This window comes from Pezoporus flaviventris, unplaced genomic scaffold (assembly GCF_033815535.1).
Source record: "Pezoporus flaviventris isolate CSIRO_AGI_PZ_B2104156 unplaced genomic scaffold, CSIRO_AGI_Pfla_v1 ptg000037l, whole genome shotgun sequence".
NCBI lineage: Eukaryota > Metazoa > Chordata > Aves > Psittaciformes > Psittacidae > Pezoporus > Pezoporus flaviventris.
The window spans coordinates 9,279,216-9,292,115 of record NW_026892585.1 but is presented as its reverse complement, the minus strand read 5'-3'; the positions used below and the strand labels follow the sequence as shown (position 1 = coordinate 9,292,115).

Sequence of the window (12,900 nt, the reverse complement as noted above, 5' to 3'; positions counted from 1 at the left end):
CCGCAGCTGTCCTTTCTCCTTAGAGAGCTTGGCTGGTTTTCTTCACCCAGTTTCCTTAGGAGCTGAGCCTTGTGCAATTGCCCTGCCCAGCCATCAGACAGTTTCCTAATCAGTCTGTGACCTGTTTGACAGGAAGGTAAACATCTCAAAGGTACTTACTTCCTAAAAGCAAAACTGGTGGCTGGGTAAAGATAGAAACGCAGAAGAGTGTCTCAGTGAAGGCAGGCTGGTGAGCTCAACAGTTATCCGTTCTGCTTGGCCTCCAAACTGGCCATGTAGCATGGGCAAGCTGACAGGTCTATCACAGGCACAGGCTGTGAACCAGCTATACCATCATGTCAGTAGCTTGAGGATGTCAGGAGCAGCTGTGAAAGCTCAGAGGAGGCAAAAGCTGGAGATGCTCCAAAGTGTGGGAAGTGCTAGCAGAGGTGTGTAGGAGGAACTGGAACTACTGCAGCATGGCAATGTAGAACCATCAGAGTCAGATCTATAGGAAACAAAGCTCCATTAATGCTGCTACACAGAGAATGACTTATTTCATTTCGTTTTTAAAGAAAGTGACAAATTGCCTCATGACCTAATGGGTTGTATTTATATGCTGACCAGCTCATAGGATAGATTCAGGCACACTCTTTGGCTCTTTATAGAAACAGGCTTTTTATAGAACATCTTTGTAGTCACAGCATCTAAGCAGGAGGTCTGCAAACAGCCATCACTCCTCTCCACTGACTGAAAGTAGCTCTGCATAATATGTGGCCAGAATTACTCAGTTATCTCTCTAATTTTGTAACTGTTATGGCAGGCAACCTACATATGGCCCAATACCTGTTTATTAAGGGAGTCAGTAACCCAGAGTTTGGTTTGGGGATCAAATATGCCGGTTGTGTGGGTCTGCATTCAGGGGGAAGTATGAATTTGGAAGACCAATTTTGCAGCCATCTTGAAGGGACTTTTTTATGCTACACTCCAAAAAATCATCCTCTTAAAAATCAGATCAGATGTAGCACCCCAGAGTGGGGCATCCAGCAACAGCCAGTTGTTTTTACAATTAGGTGGTTACCTCTTTGCCTCAGTTTCCATATGAAGAGGTCTCCTCCTATGTCATCAACTTGAAATCCATTTGATGTACGCTGGTGCTGTGAACTGCTTTGAAATTCTCAGATGAAAGGCACTATAGAAAACCAAAGCTTTCAATGTTACGTTATACTATAAATTTTAATTACCACCAATACCTGATTTTAAATAAATTATGTTTGCATGAGAAATTTTCAAGCACTATTGTAAATCTTCTGGACAAGAATGATATTTAAATATGCAGCTGAAATAATTTTGTAAGACCTTTTCATGATGTGAAACGCTTATGTTACTGAAAGGCCTCGCTGCTGCACTGTGATCTCTCTCAATGCCTTCTGTACTTACGCAAACTTTGATTTTCCTATTAAGTTTGATGTATGACTATAAGCACATAAAGCCTGCCTCAACAGCTGGTTAATTATTTATTAAGGGTCAGGAGGAATTGGAAGATGAAAGGCAAACGAAACTGAGGGAGAAAAAAAACATTCTCCCTAACTGAGCTTCTACAGAAACTGGTTTTTTTTATAAAAAGGCTCTGCTTTATATTTACCTTAATTTTGGCTTTGATTTTTTCCAGTTCTTTTGAGGATCTGAATGATGGTGTCACTTGGGTTGAAAGAAGAGATGTCTCTTGCAGTCTCTCCTCCTTTTCCCCTCTCTGAACCTCATAGTGTCTAGCACTGCTTCCATAATTAGAGTTTGGTTTGAGGGAAAGGCGGCTGTTGTGTTTTGTTGTGTTTTTACAAAAGTCATCTTTATGGGTTTTTCCCTTGCTTAAGGCCATGGAGTCTTTTGCAGCATTGTGGATTAAACTTGCTCGGAGATGGGAGGCTCCACATGAAAATCTCTAGAGCGTCTCCACCTTGCATGTGGTAGAGGAGAGAAGGGTAAAATCCACATTGTCTCTGAGAATGTGAGCCTGCAGGGAAGCATCAGGGTGGGCACTGGTTGTGTGTTTATTTGCAGTGGCGAAAAGCTCCCAGGGAGTGATGAATGTCCTCGTATCTCTTGTTCCAGCCACACTGGAATGGCAAGGCTGGAATGTCACTGTGAAGTATTGCTCAGTCATCTTTGCCCCTCCTTGTTTCTCACTACATTTTATTCACTCTTGGGTAAGGTAAAGCAAAGTCAATTAGAGCAGGTGCAGAAATTCCCAAGCTGACTTTTTTATTAGTAAATACAATTCATACATCAAAAGAAAGACTTCACAGAGCAGAATTGCTTTCAGTAAATCACCCAAATCCATTTGGGGTATTTTTGAGTAGAAAAGGCATTTCTCTTTGCATAGGTCTCTCCCTGGGATATTTTGAAAGTTACAAGCTTCATTTGTCCATTGAAAATTCTTCTTCATTTCAGTATATTACCTTGGTTTTACTAAATGGGAAGATTAAAGATTTGAATTGATCTGATCCAGATGCATTTAAAGGGAGAAGGGCAGTGTCAAGTTTGTCAGTTTGCCCAACTTGGAATAGGAATATTTGTCAAAATCTAACTAAAATTATGGAGGATGAGGAAAATCCTGACCTGCCCACCTTCTGTGTTTAATAACAAGAACAGAAAATTCAGTGTCTTGTGTCTGCTCAAAGGAGCTTACTGTGTTGTGACTTACGACTCGCATTTTGGAAGAAACAGACTAAAAACTGGAATTCTTTAATTGTATTGGAAAGATTCATAAAGGAGAAGTAAAAAAATTCTTGCACTTGAGGACAGCACCTTACAGGTCCAGGTCTGCATTCTGCATGCTCGCAGAAGACGATCAGAGCTGTAGGTTTGCAGTGGTATTGGTGAAAGTTGGAGGTGTTCAGTGATTTGCAAAACAAGACCTAAAACAGAATGTCAAGCAATTAATAGCATGTCTGAATCTGAATTTAGCACACAGATTCCTGAGCTTACTCAATGGAGGAACCACATCTGAGAGGCAGGGATCATTAGCTGAGTTGCAGAACAGTGCAAACCCAAGTGTATGGCTTCTGGACCAGGGCTGATAAGTGCATGTGGCTCTGCACTGCAGATGACCTGTCCGCAGTTAGCTCAAGGATATCTGCATCATGCTTCAGCACATGGTGTAGACATTCCTGGGTGCTTACCAGTGAGGTTTTATGATGAGCAGTCTCTCTCATGCTTAGATACCCCAGACAGTGCCTCCTTTGACTGAGCAGTTGGTTATTGTGGCTTCAGCAGTCATAGTTAGCTATTGAAGGAAATGGTGTGGTCATTTGGCTTGCGCTTTTCTGTCCCTCTTGTCTGGCAGATGACTAAATCTATGGGTTTTCCCTTGTAGCTTGACCAATTTGTTACAACACATGGCAAAGCAAACGTGAATCATGCAGCGTATGAAACTTTACCAACTCACAGGTTTACAAAGTGCCCCTGCCACGACCAGTAGCTTTTCCAAAAGGTTTGACTGAGAATTCAAAATCTCTTGATAAAAATGCCTTCTTGCTGGCTTAAAAAAAAAACCAACCCATATGCATCAGACTGAGTTGGTCCATAAGGAGCTGTCATAAACTAGAGCCGAGTCACAAAATTTCCTGTCATTCATATATCACTTTATAGAAGGTAAGAAAGTAAAAGCTGTCAAATAGACTAAACAACTAAAATGGAGCTGGGACTCAAGAGGACTGTGATTGTATTCCCGTCTCTACCACTTGTTTTCTGGATAACATTGGATAAGTCATTTTACTTTTGTAGTTATGTTTTCTCATTTGTCAAATGAAATTCTTTCCTGTAAGGGTGGTGAGGCACTGGAATGGGTTGCCCAGGGAGGTTGTGAATGCTCCATCCCTGGTGGTGTTCAAGGCCAGGCTGGACAAAGCCTTGGGTGGCATGGTTTAGTGGGGCGTTGGAACTAGATGATCTTAAGGTCCTTTCCAACCCTAACTATTCTATGATTCTGTATTGGTGCTGATCTCCTTTGTAAGCTGCTTTGAGATCTGCCTGTCAAAAATACAGTCTAGGATCTGGGAATCACAAAATGTAGAGGTTTGTAGTCTTCTAGCCAGTAGTTCATACTTCAGTCTGCATCTCTTCTGTAGTTACTGGGCAGAATTGGAGAAGAGTTTGCCATTGTACCAGCAAGAGAAGCTAAATCTAAATCCCACAAGCAGCCCAGTTTCTGATGAAGATCATGTTTGTGATGCCATGTTTTGTCATGGTTCTCTCAAAGGAGAGATTTTGCGTTTTTATTCATGCGATCGATAGCTCTGCAAGCAGAGATTGCAAACCCAGCACTTGGCCACAGTCCCCCTCTCCTCCAAACAGTACGTTCATGGAACTTTGTTATTGGTAAAGTGACACATAGCATGATTTCGTGTTATAGAGAGACCATCTACTTTATTAGTTTAAAGACATAAGTGGAAATCAATTCTCTGTTTCCTGTGACTGGAGTCTGTGGTGACACTGAGGCTGGACTGCCTGCGATAACTGCACACGGTGGAAGTCCCAGAGCCAGATTTGCTCAGTTCTGTATCTGCAGTAGTGACTTTTGACACAGTTCAGCTGATGTGCAGGGAGCCAAGGCAGCTACCTTGAAGGGAAACAGGAGGGGATACTGTGAGTTTCCTTTATCTACATTATCTTTGCCCTTCCTTTACTTAATAAAGCAGAACAGCCTTCCGCTTCTCTAATAAAATCATGGTTTTTTCTGTTTTACACAATTAGCCTTTTAACCTTTCCTAAGGGTTCTTTTGTGGTGGCTATAGCGAGGATGTAAGGAAGATGGAAAGACATTTTAGAATCATAGAATCATAGAATAGTTAGGGTTGGAAAGGACCTTAAGATCATCCAGTTCCAACCCCCCTGCCATGGGCAGGGACACCTCACACTAAACCATATCACCCAAGGCCTCGTCCAACCTGGTCTTGAACACTGCCAGGGATGGAGCATTCACAACCTCCCTGGGCAACCTATTGCAGTGCCTCACCACCCTAACAGGAAAGAATTTCCTCCTTATATCCAATCTAAACTTCCCCTGTTTAAGTTTTAACCTGTTACCCCTTGTCCTATCACTACAGCCTCAGTTTGAGTGAACATGCAGTATAGCTAGGTTAGAGACAAGGAAAAGACTTGAAGGATTTGATTAGCTTAAATAAAGAAGCAATAAGGTTCACATTATCTCATTGTTTTTCAGTTACTGGTAAATTAAGCTTCAGGAATGGCTTGAGGCTTAGTTGCTAATTCAGGATACATGAGCTCCAGAGATTTAGAAGAACATGGATAGTTCACATTTCCATCATGTGTAAGCAATAGCTCTTTTTCATGTGGTTACTCTTTTGTACTGAGAAACAGAAACGTTGTGTTCCATTTGCAGATAAATCCAGAAAATAAAAGTAGGGAAGCACTTGTTGGAGTGCCAGTATTACACTGGCCTTTTGAGCAGGAAATTCATGCAATAAATTTGAGGGCTTGACTCAGATAAACACAGGTTCATCATACAAAACTCAGGTGCCCAGCAAAACTAAAAGTACTTGAAGCAAGGCAGGAAGGAGAGGACTCACTCCTGCAGATCTTCACCTGAAGAGAATTACCCATTCAGGATTTGAAGCCTGATGGAAGTTTGTTTGTACCAGGTTGTTCTTCTCTCTAAAAATCAGTTTTAAACCTTTTTGTCTTGCTTAATTTCCATTCTTGGGTGTACATTTCACCCATCTCTGAACACCCGCTTTGTATTTTATGACCATCTGCAAGCAGGCCTGCTGGACTGTCTGCTTTCCATACACTTTACAACTGGGGCTACTTAGAAAAGGCCAGTGCTTTCTTAAATGAGTGTTACAAATTTCCTTTAAAATATAATTAAATCTCATTAGTTTTATAGGAATAGTAAGCAGACAGAATATTATCAAAGAGGGACTCATGGAATATGCTCCTTCATCTTTTGATGCCTGAACAAAAAACCTTGGCTCCGAGGTGAATGTATCCTCTATTAAATCCCAATAATGTTTGCAGGGGCTGCAGGGATAAATCCCTGTAGGCTCTAACTGTTTAACATCCATCAGTTTCCAAGCTGGAAATCTGCACAAACAGTTGTTCCATGTCAGCAATCCTCAATGTTTCCTCTCAGTTTTAATTTGGAAAATAGACTGAAATTTCAGCTTTCCTGGCAGAATTTTCTCTGGTTTCATAGTGAGGAAGTATGGAGATTAGCCTTGAAAAAAATCAGTAACTGTCGAAAACCTGGAATGTGTTTTGACCATATATGGGTTACGATGCCTTTCAGTATTTAGAACATAACCCAAAGGAGGTTAAAAAGAAAACAGCAGAACTTGGTCAGGTGGGTTATTACCATTCCTTCACAAGAAGTGTGTGTGGATCCAGGTTAAGTTCTCAGGTAGGATGCTACTGTGGTTAGATACCAGAAGAGGTGGGACAAGTCCTTAATGTGATGTTGAAAGATGCCACATACAGGTGTCTCAGTGTTGTAGTTTTGTCTCTCTGAGAATTCTCCATATTAGAGGTGCATGTAAGAAAAGAAAACAAGCCAACTTTAATCTTATTACTCCTCGTACTGGAATTCTCCTCCAGGACTAACAAAGGAATTATTTTACCTTTTCTCTTTAATGTGCTAAGACTTAGTGGAGTTTTGTCTATTGGCCTTCCCAAGAGCCATTCCTTTCCTATTAATGACACATGAGCTCATCAGATTCCTGAGCTGGAGAGGCTTCCGGCGTCCTGCTGGAATGCCACAGAGTCAGCCTCTGAGCCTCCAGGTATGCAGAGCAAATATGCCTCGCCACCAAATGACATGATGGCAAAGAGGCGGTCTGCAAAGTTTGCAAGATGCAAGTCAGATAACCAAAATGGTGTTAGCTTCCTCAGCCTGCCTGGCTAACCTTCCTGACAATAGATCCCTCACATCATCACATTAGTCTGCTCAAATGTTCTGTCATTTATGGGAGTAGGGGTTAAATATGCACACCATTTGTTAATGGAGGCTGATAGAGGTGTGAAGTTGATCCACTGCCAAGGGTTTGTAAAGATTATCTGATGTAGCTCAGTACAGGACATGTTGGTCAAGTCCTGCATTGAGCCAATGCTGGGATAGGTGCTGCTAGCACATAGACACACTCTGGTGCATGTGTCTGACACACTGCCAGTTTGCTTAAAGTTCATAGTGTATGAGGCCAGGCAGAGATGCTGTAACCACCTGGTGAGCTTCTTTGCAAAATACACATCTTTAGAGCTTTCTTGCATTAAAAAATAGAATAAAATTGTTCTTTGTTTAGAAAATGCCAGTGCTGGTGATTCCACCACAATCCAAGAGTCATGGATCAGTACATACTCCTCTGTATGCCGTGCCCTCTCGTCCAAGTGGCAAGATTACAAATGACAGTATTTTAGGCTATAAGAATGGATTTTTATTTCCTTTCATTAGTAGTTTCTGGCCTTCATGGTGTCTCCTTCACAACAAGGATGCTCACAAGTGTCTTCATCACCATGAAGGTTTTAACTGTCCTGTAAAACAAGCTGCCTCACAGACTCTGGATCCCATGGTGCCTGGTTTCCTACAAACCTGGGTTTCATGACTGAATTCTCTGTTGTCTAATAAGATGTATGTTCAGAGTGAAGCCATTCACATAACTTGAGTCCTTCCAAATACTTTCCCCTTTTTAGGTTCTCTGCTGTCTAATAATGGTTGAGATTAGGTCCAGTCTCTTCCACTGTGGAAGGACTAATGGGCTGTCCAGCTGCATCCATCTGCCAAATATCATTTTCCCTTAAAAGAGGTGCCAAGGGCAGAAATCCTGTACCGCAGTGCCGCCTCATTTTTTCAGCTTGTCTTTCAGGTGGCCAAAAGTTTATCTGCATGATTAAACAGTGTAAAACTTTAAAACTGGTGCAATTTGTCTTACAGATGAAAGCAAAGTGTTCAGTAGTGTTGTGAAAGGAAAACGACATCTTCAAATTGGATGTGAACCATATTATAGTCACCTCTCTTGAGCCCTTCTTTGAATATTTTCTCACAAGCTACTGCACCAAGAAGGGCACCCTTAAACACCGCTGATGTGTTTGAGATAAGGCTTGCAAGATTTTCAATTCCATCAGGTGCTTCCTCTGTTTAGGACTTCAAGTTTCTCATACTGTCGCAAATTTAGCTGGCAAGGCATGGCTACCGAAGCATCCCTTACAGAATGATAAGAACCATTCTTCCCCTGTACACATAGATGGCAGTTTTGTCGAGGTGCTTCATTCTCCATCTGAATCCAAGGAAAGACTGTCATATCAAGAAGACCTGCATTAGTTCAACCAGTTGAGAGGGAGCCCTGTAACAGAAGGTCATTATGGGTCCTGCCTTATTCTGCTGCTATATGATAAAGACCAGAGTAAATTAAATTTCCTGTGACTCACCTGCAATTGGAGGAAAATGTATTGCTTAGTCGCTGCTACAGCATATGGGTTTGTCTGTCCCTGTGTACCCAGACATGCAGTAAGTATGCAGAGGAGAACGAGCCTGTTATTTTGAAACAGGCTGTTTCAGGGGCACCTGCAGCCTCCAGAAGGAAAAGGAGTTAGCTGCTGGGTAGTGTGGAAACTCCTGCAAATAGGTCAGAGAGCTGTGTTGTTAAAAGCCGGGAGGCAGGTGTGCACAATGTCCTTTTTGAGCAGATGAAGTGTGTCAGTAGGAGTCAGAGCAGAGCAGGTCTCCTGCTCGTTAATTCTGTCTCTCCTTCCACCATTTCCTGTTCGTTAACTCCCTCCACATCTCCCCTCTCTGCCAGAGCACGGTACTCAGACTCAATCATTGTCTCTGAAAGGGAAGGGTGTTGAAAGAAAGGGCCAGAGCTAGACCTCACATTCCCCACCTCTTCCAAGCTATCTTTTCTGCTAGAAACCAATCAAACAAGCATTTTACACTTCCTTGGAAAGATAAATGTAAGTCAGGTTTAAAGAAGGTATGTGCCCTCCAGCCGAGATTTACCTTTGTGCTGCTTACTCTGTCAAGAAAACTTGTTTTTTCTGAGGCAGCTGTCTCACCCATCTCTGGATCTCACCCGTGTTCTAAATCCTTCAGGAAGAAATAAACGCAAAGGTCTGGTTTTGTTTTAACTGGCTTTTGTAAGGAGATCGATTTGTTTCTTGTTGCTTCTTTGTAGGTTTTGATCGATTTTAAGTGGTAGTGTTATGCTTGGCTGAGCATGGTGGCAGCTCGATGCTCTGTATGGACACACACAGATAGACTGTTCCGGTGTCCTCTGAGGACAGTAGCAAACACCTCCCTTTTGATAGGTATCTCTTGGCTTACCATGATCCACTGTTCTCAGTGCACTGCTAGACCATAGAAATGCCATTTGTCATCCCAGACACTGTCCAGAATGGACAAGGGGCCAGAGGTCCTTCAGCCTTCAGATCAGAGTCAGGTGTAGAAGGCTCTGCAGACATACCAAAGCTTTGTGCAGGGGAAGAAGGGTTTGTGGGCTGCAGAGCTCACATGATGTGGCCACAAAGCACTGTGTCTGCTGGGATGATACGGAGCAGCTAAGAAATACAATCTGCAGCATAGCTTTTTTATCCATTGTAATGGCAGACTCCAGGAGTGGCAATGTCTTCATAATTATCTCATCTCCTTTATCCAGACCAGTTAGTGCTGGACTTGTTTTCCTACACAGTACCATTGCAAAGGCTGGGGCTGTGGAACCACAGTCAGACCCCAGGTTGAGCAAGCCTTGGTGTGCCCAGGGCTGCCGGTGCAAGGTCAGACTGATGGACCACACAACCTAGAGTTGCTCTGCCCACATTTGCTTAGTCTGACCCCCCAGCCTTAGTCCTTTCATGAAGAAACACTACCCATAGCTTTTGAATGGTTTGATACACATCTGCCATAAGGCACTGATTCAAATGAAACTTGCCATTAACGGCCACCATAACATATGCTGAACACCTTGATCTAGGTGCAGTACCCTTTCATGACAGCTTTGCATGAATGCCCTCAAAGCCACATGCAGGTACAGAAGCGATACAAGCAGCAAGCGGAAAACTGATGCTGTTCATACTTTCAAGGAGTTTCTTTGCAGAACCAACATTCCCAAATCTTTCTTGGCAATTTACTTTCTGCTTTGCTCTGTTCCAAAAGGCTCCTGCCTGCCCTGCCCTGCACAGTTGAATAGCCATGGGGTGGGTGTTGTGGTGAGGAACACCCAGTGCTTATAGTATTTTCATTCAAAATGTGTAGGGATGGATAGATGGAGATGGTGAAGAACGAAACCAAAAAAGCCGACATGCATTATTTAGGACAAATGGACTTGATTATAGATCCTGAAGGTACTATAAAACTGATGGATTACAGCCTCAGCATTTCTGGGATTTGAGCTGTCTGGCTTCCACTGTGCTTTCATTGTGTCAGCTCCCCCTCTTTTCATTGCTTCTTGCTGGAAACATTGCACTGGAGCACAAGTGAAGTGAAGCAGGTCCTAACTAGACCCAACAGCTGTCTTTTGTTGCTTCTGTGGAAACAGCTGTAAGGGGGTAATATAATCACCCTTCTGTTACCAGTCAGCTGCATATCGTAAGCACCTTTCCTGGATGCAGGGGACCCAGCGGCAGCTCTTGTGGTGGTGTAAATGCTAACTGGGCCCACAACATGCTATATTGTGCCCCATTTGACATACTAAGGACTTGTTCTGTCCCATGAGCATAAAGTTGACTGAGCGAATGGATACTCTGCACTGCTTTCATAAGTGAGACTCATGTTTCCTTCATGTACAGGAGAGGTCTTCACACTCATTCCTGTAGTGGAAAAAATGGTTTCTTGGCTTTTTGATCTCTTTCTCATCTTTTGAGCAATGAAACTTCACCATGATGTCAGTCAGCTCAGGCTTGGTGTGCTCACATTTGGGGTGTTGTTTCTTTTCCTTTTTTTGACAAATAAGTTTTGGATGGGTAATGGGGTTGTTTTTACAAAGAAACCCACCAGTTCTGTATTTTTCTGTCTGAGATGACTGATTTAAAACCAGATTTGATGGAATAATATCTAGTAAGTCATTGAAGAAATCATAGACAAATGGAAGAGCTTATCATCACAAGTCACAGATTGTAATGGGCAGGGCACTCTCTGGATGTACTTGGAGTAGGACTAGGGGTGGTTGTTCTTTGAAAGCAGAAACAGACACAAGAGTATGTAAACACTGAAGACAGCAGAACATCACCATTAAGAAAGTGGTCAGGGAACAGCTAGCCTGACCTTTAGATAATGATTTTAATTCATATTCTTGGTCACAACAGGTAACTTAATTAAACATCAGTTTTCCCCTGTAAAGGCAACTCACTACCCATTTAGAATACTTAAGAGCCCCACCCTGAAAAGGGTTGTAACCAGTCAGAAATTGGATATACTGATTCACCAAATACCCTTTGCAGCTGTTTTGATAGTATGTTTTCTGCTGAGGGTGGAGTATTATAGTATTTAATAGCTAAAAACTGAGTTTGGTGGAGTCAGTCTGTATCAGAACATTCCACTAAAGATCATAGATGGTGAATCTTCAGAGTGTTTACTGGTTTGGCACAGGAGAGCATGTAACATGCCAGGTGCATGTATGGGTAGAGTGGGAGCTAGATCAAAAAGAGATCCATTACTGATCAGAGGTGGGAAGGGTGGTGTTAGGTATCTGCTTGGAGAAAAAGAAATAATTAATGTAAGAAACTGAGAAACAAAACCCGTTGCTACCTCTGTAAGTTTCTGTGCTGAGTATCTTGAGTTACACTTCATTTACTCTGTATGTTTATATCCCAGGTTCAGGTTCAGTGGTCGTATTCTTGGCCTTGCTCTCATTCACCAGTACCTTCTCGATGCTTTCTTCACAAGGCCATTCTACAAAGCCCTACTAAGGCTGTAAGTATAAGTATGCAGAAACTGTGCAGGAACAGTGATCCCGTAGTGAGTCCTGCAGAGACAGACCCTTGTGGAGTTGCTTCAAGCACTCTGACCTTCAAGTTCTTTCCATGTTTGGTTGGTCTGTGATAGAAAACAAACATGTTTTAATTTTCCTTTACTTTGTCCAAGACCCTGCCTTCCATAAATACTGTGTTGATAAAAATGCATAGTAAGTATAACATTTACAAACAGACATTTGAAAGTACCAACCCATAATCCCACAGTTTACTACTTAAAGTAGTAACTTACTGATGAAAACTTATCAGACTTCAACTATGTGGAAGACTGAAAAGTATCTTTGATGTGAAAAAACAAAATAACAACAAAAAAGGGAGGGAGGTCATATTAAGAAAAATATGTAATTTCTCATGCCTCACTGGTGGCACTGGGTTTAATTCTAAAACACAACTTGGGTTCATTATGTGTGCTAATGTAGATATCAACAGTGAATGTTTGTTCTTGGCCTTGTACTGTCTTTTATACTAGTAACAGAAGCTACCAGTAATATATTGCTTCCAATGCCAAGTTTATAAGGTTAGCTTTATCTGACAATCTGTCCCTCTTTATAGACTGCAGTAAGTTAAGGTACGTAAAATTTGCAGCAATGAGAAAAGCCAGAAGTAGTAAGTTCAGACTGCAATTAAATGACGAAGAGCAGAATAAAACTTGGCTGAAATAGTTCATCAAGTTAGATGATGCCAGGTCAGCAGAGATACTTAACATCCTTTGAGTTCTTTAACATGTATTTAATTTATTACTGTTTTTTTTTTAACAATGATAGTTGCTGAGGTCCAAACAGTTTCCTCTCTGTTGTATCTGAGCTAGTCTGGAAATAGCCTGAAACCTAGAGTTCTCCCCGCGTCATTATTGCCCCTTTAGGAGGTTTGAAACCACCTGCCCTTTCAGCAAACAAAGCAGGCACCTTACTAGCAGAAGTTTAGGCTGCTTGGTCTGCCTTATGT

The 12,900-nt window shown here is 42.1% G+C and overlaps 1 protein-coding gene and 1 long non-coding RNA gene across 10 annotated transcripts in view; one reads left to right on the top strand and one right to left on the bottom strand.

Annotated features, from left to right (window-relative positions):
- The window catches only part of HECW1 (HECT, C2 and WW domain containing E3 ubiquitin protein ligase 1), a 250,356-nt gene that overhangs the window by 217,934 nt on the left and 19,522 nt on the right, over nucleotides 1–12,900 (top strand). For all 9 annotated transcript variants that reach the window (XR_009745349.1, XM_061464617.1, XM_061464613.1 and 6 more), the window contains one exon: nucleotides 11,798–11,896. Coding sequence is in view for 8 of the 9 variants with exons in the window: in XM_061464617.1 (XP_061320601.1) it covers nucleotides 11,798–11,896 (99 nt within the window). In the remaining variant the exon portion in view is untranslated. Of the gene's footprint in view, nucleotides 1–11,797; nucleotides 11,897–12,900 lie in introns of those variants that run through there.
- The window catches only part of LOC133274991 (uncharacterized), a 34,003-nt gene continuing 25,577 nt past the window's right edge, over nucleotides 4,475–12,900 (bottom strand). Inside the window, exons 2-3 of the long non-coding RNA XR_009745355.1 lie at nucleotides 11,732–12,019; nucleotides 4,475–4,600 (exon numbers count right to left, since the gene is read on the bottom strand). This is a non-coding gene — a long non-coding RNA (uncharacterized LOC133274991). The remainder of the gene's footprint in view (nucleotides 4,601–11,731; nucleotides 12,020–12,900) is intronic.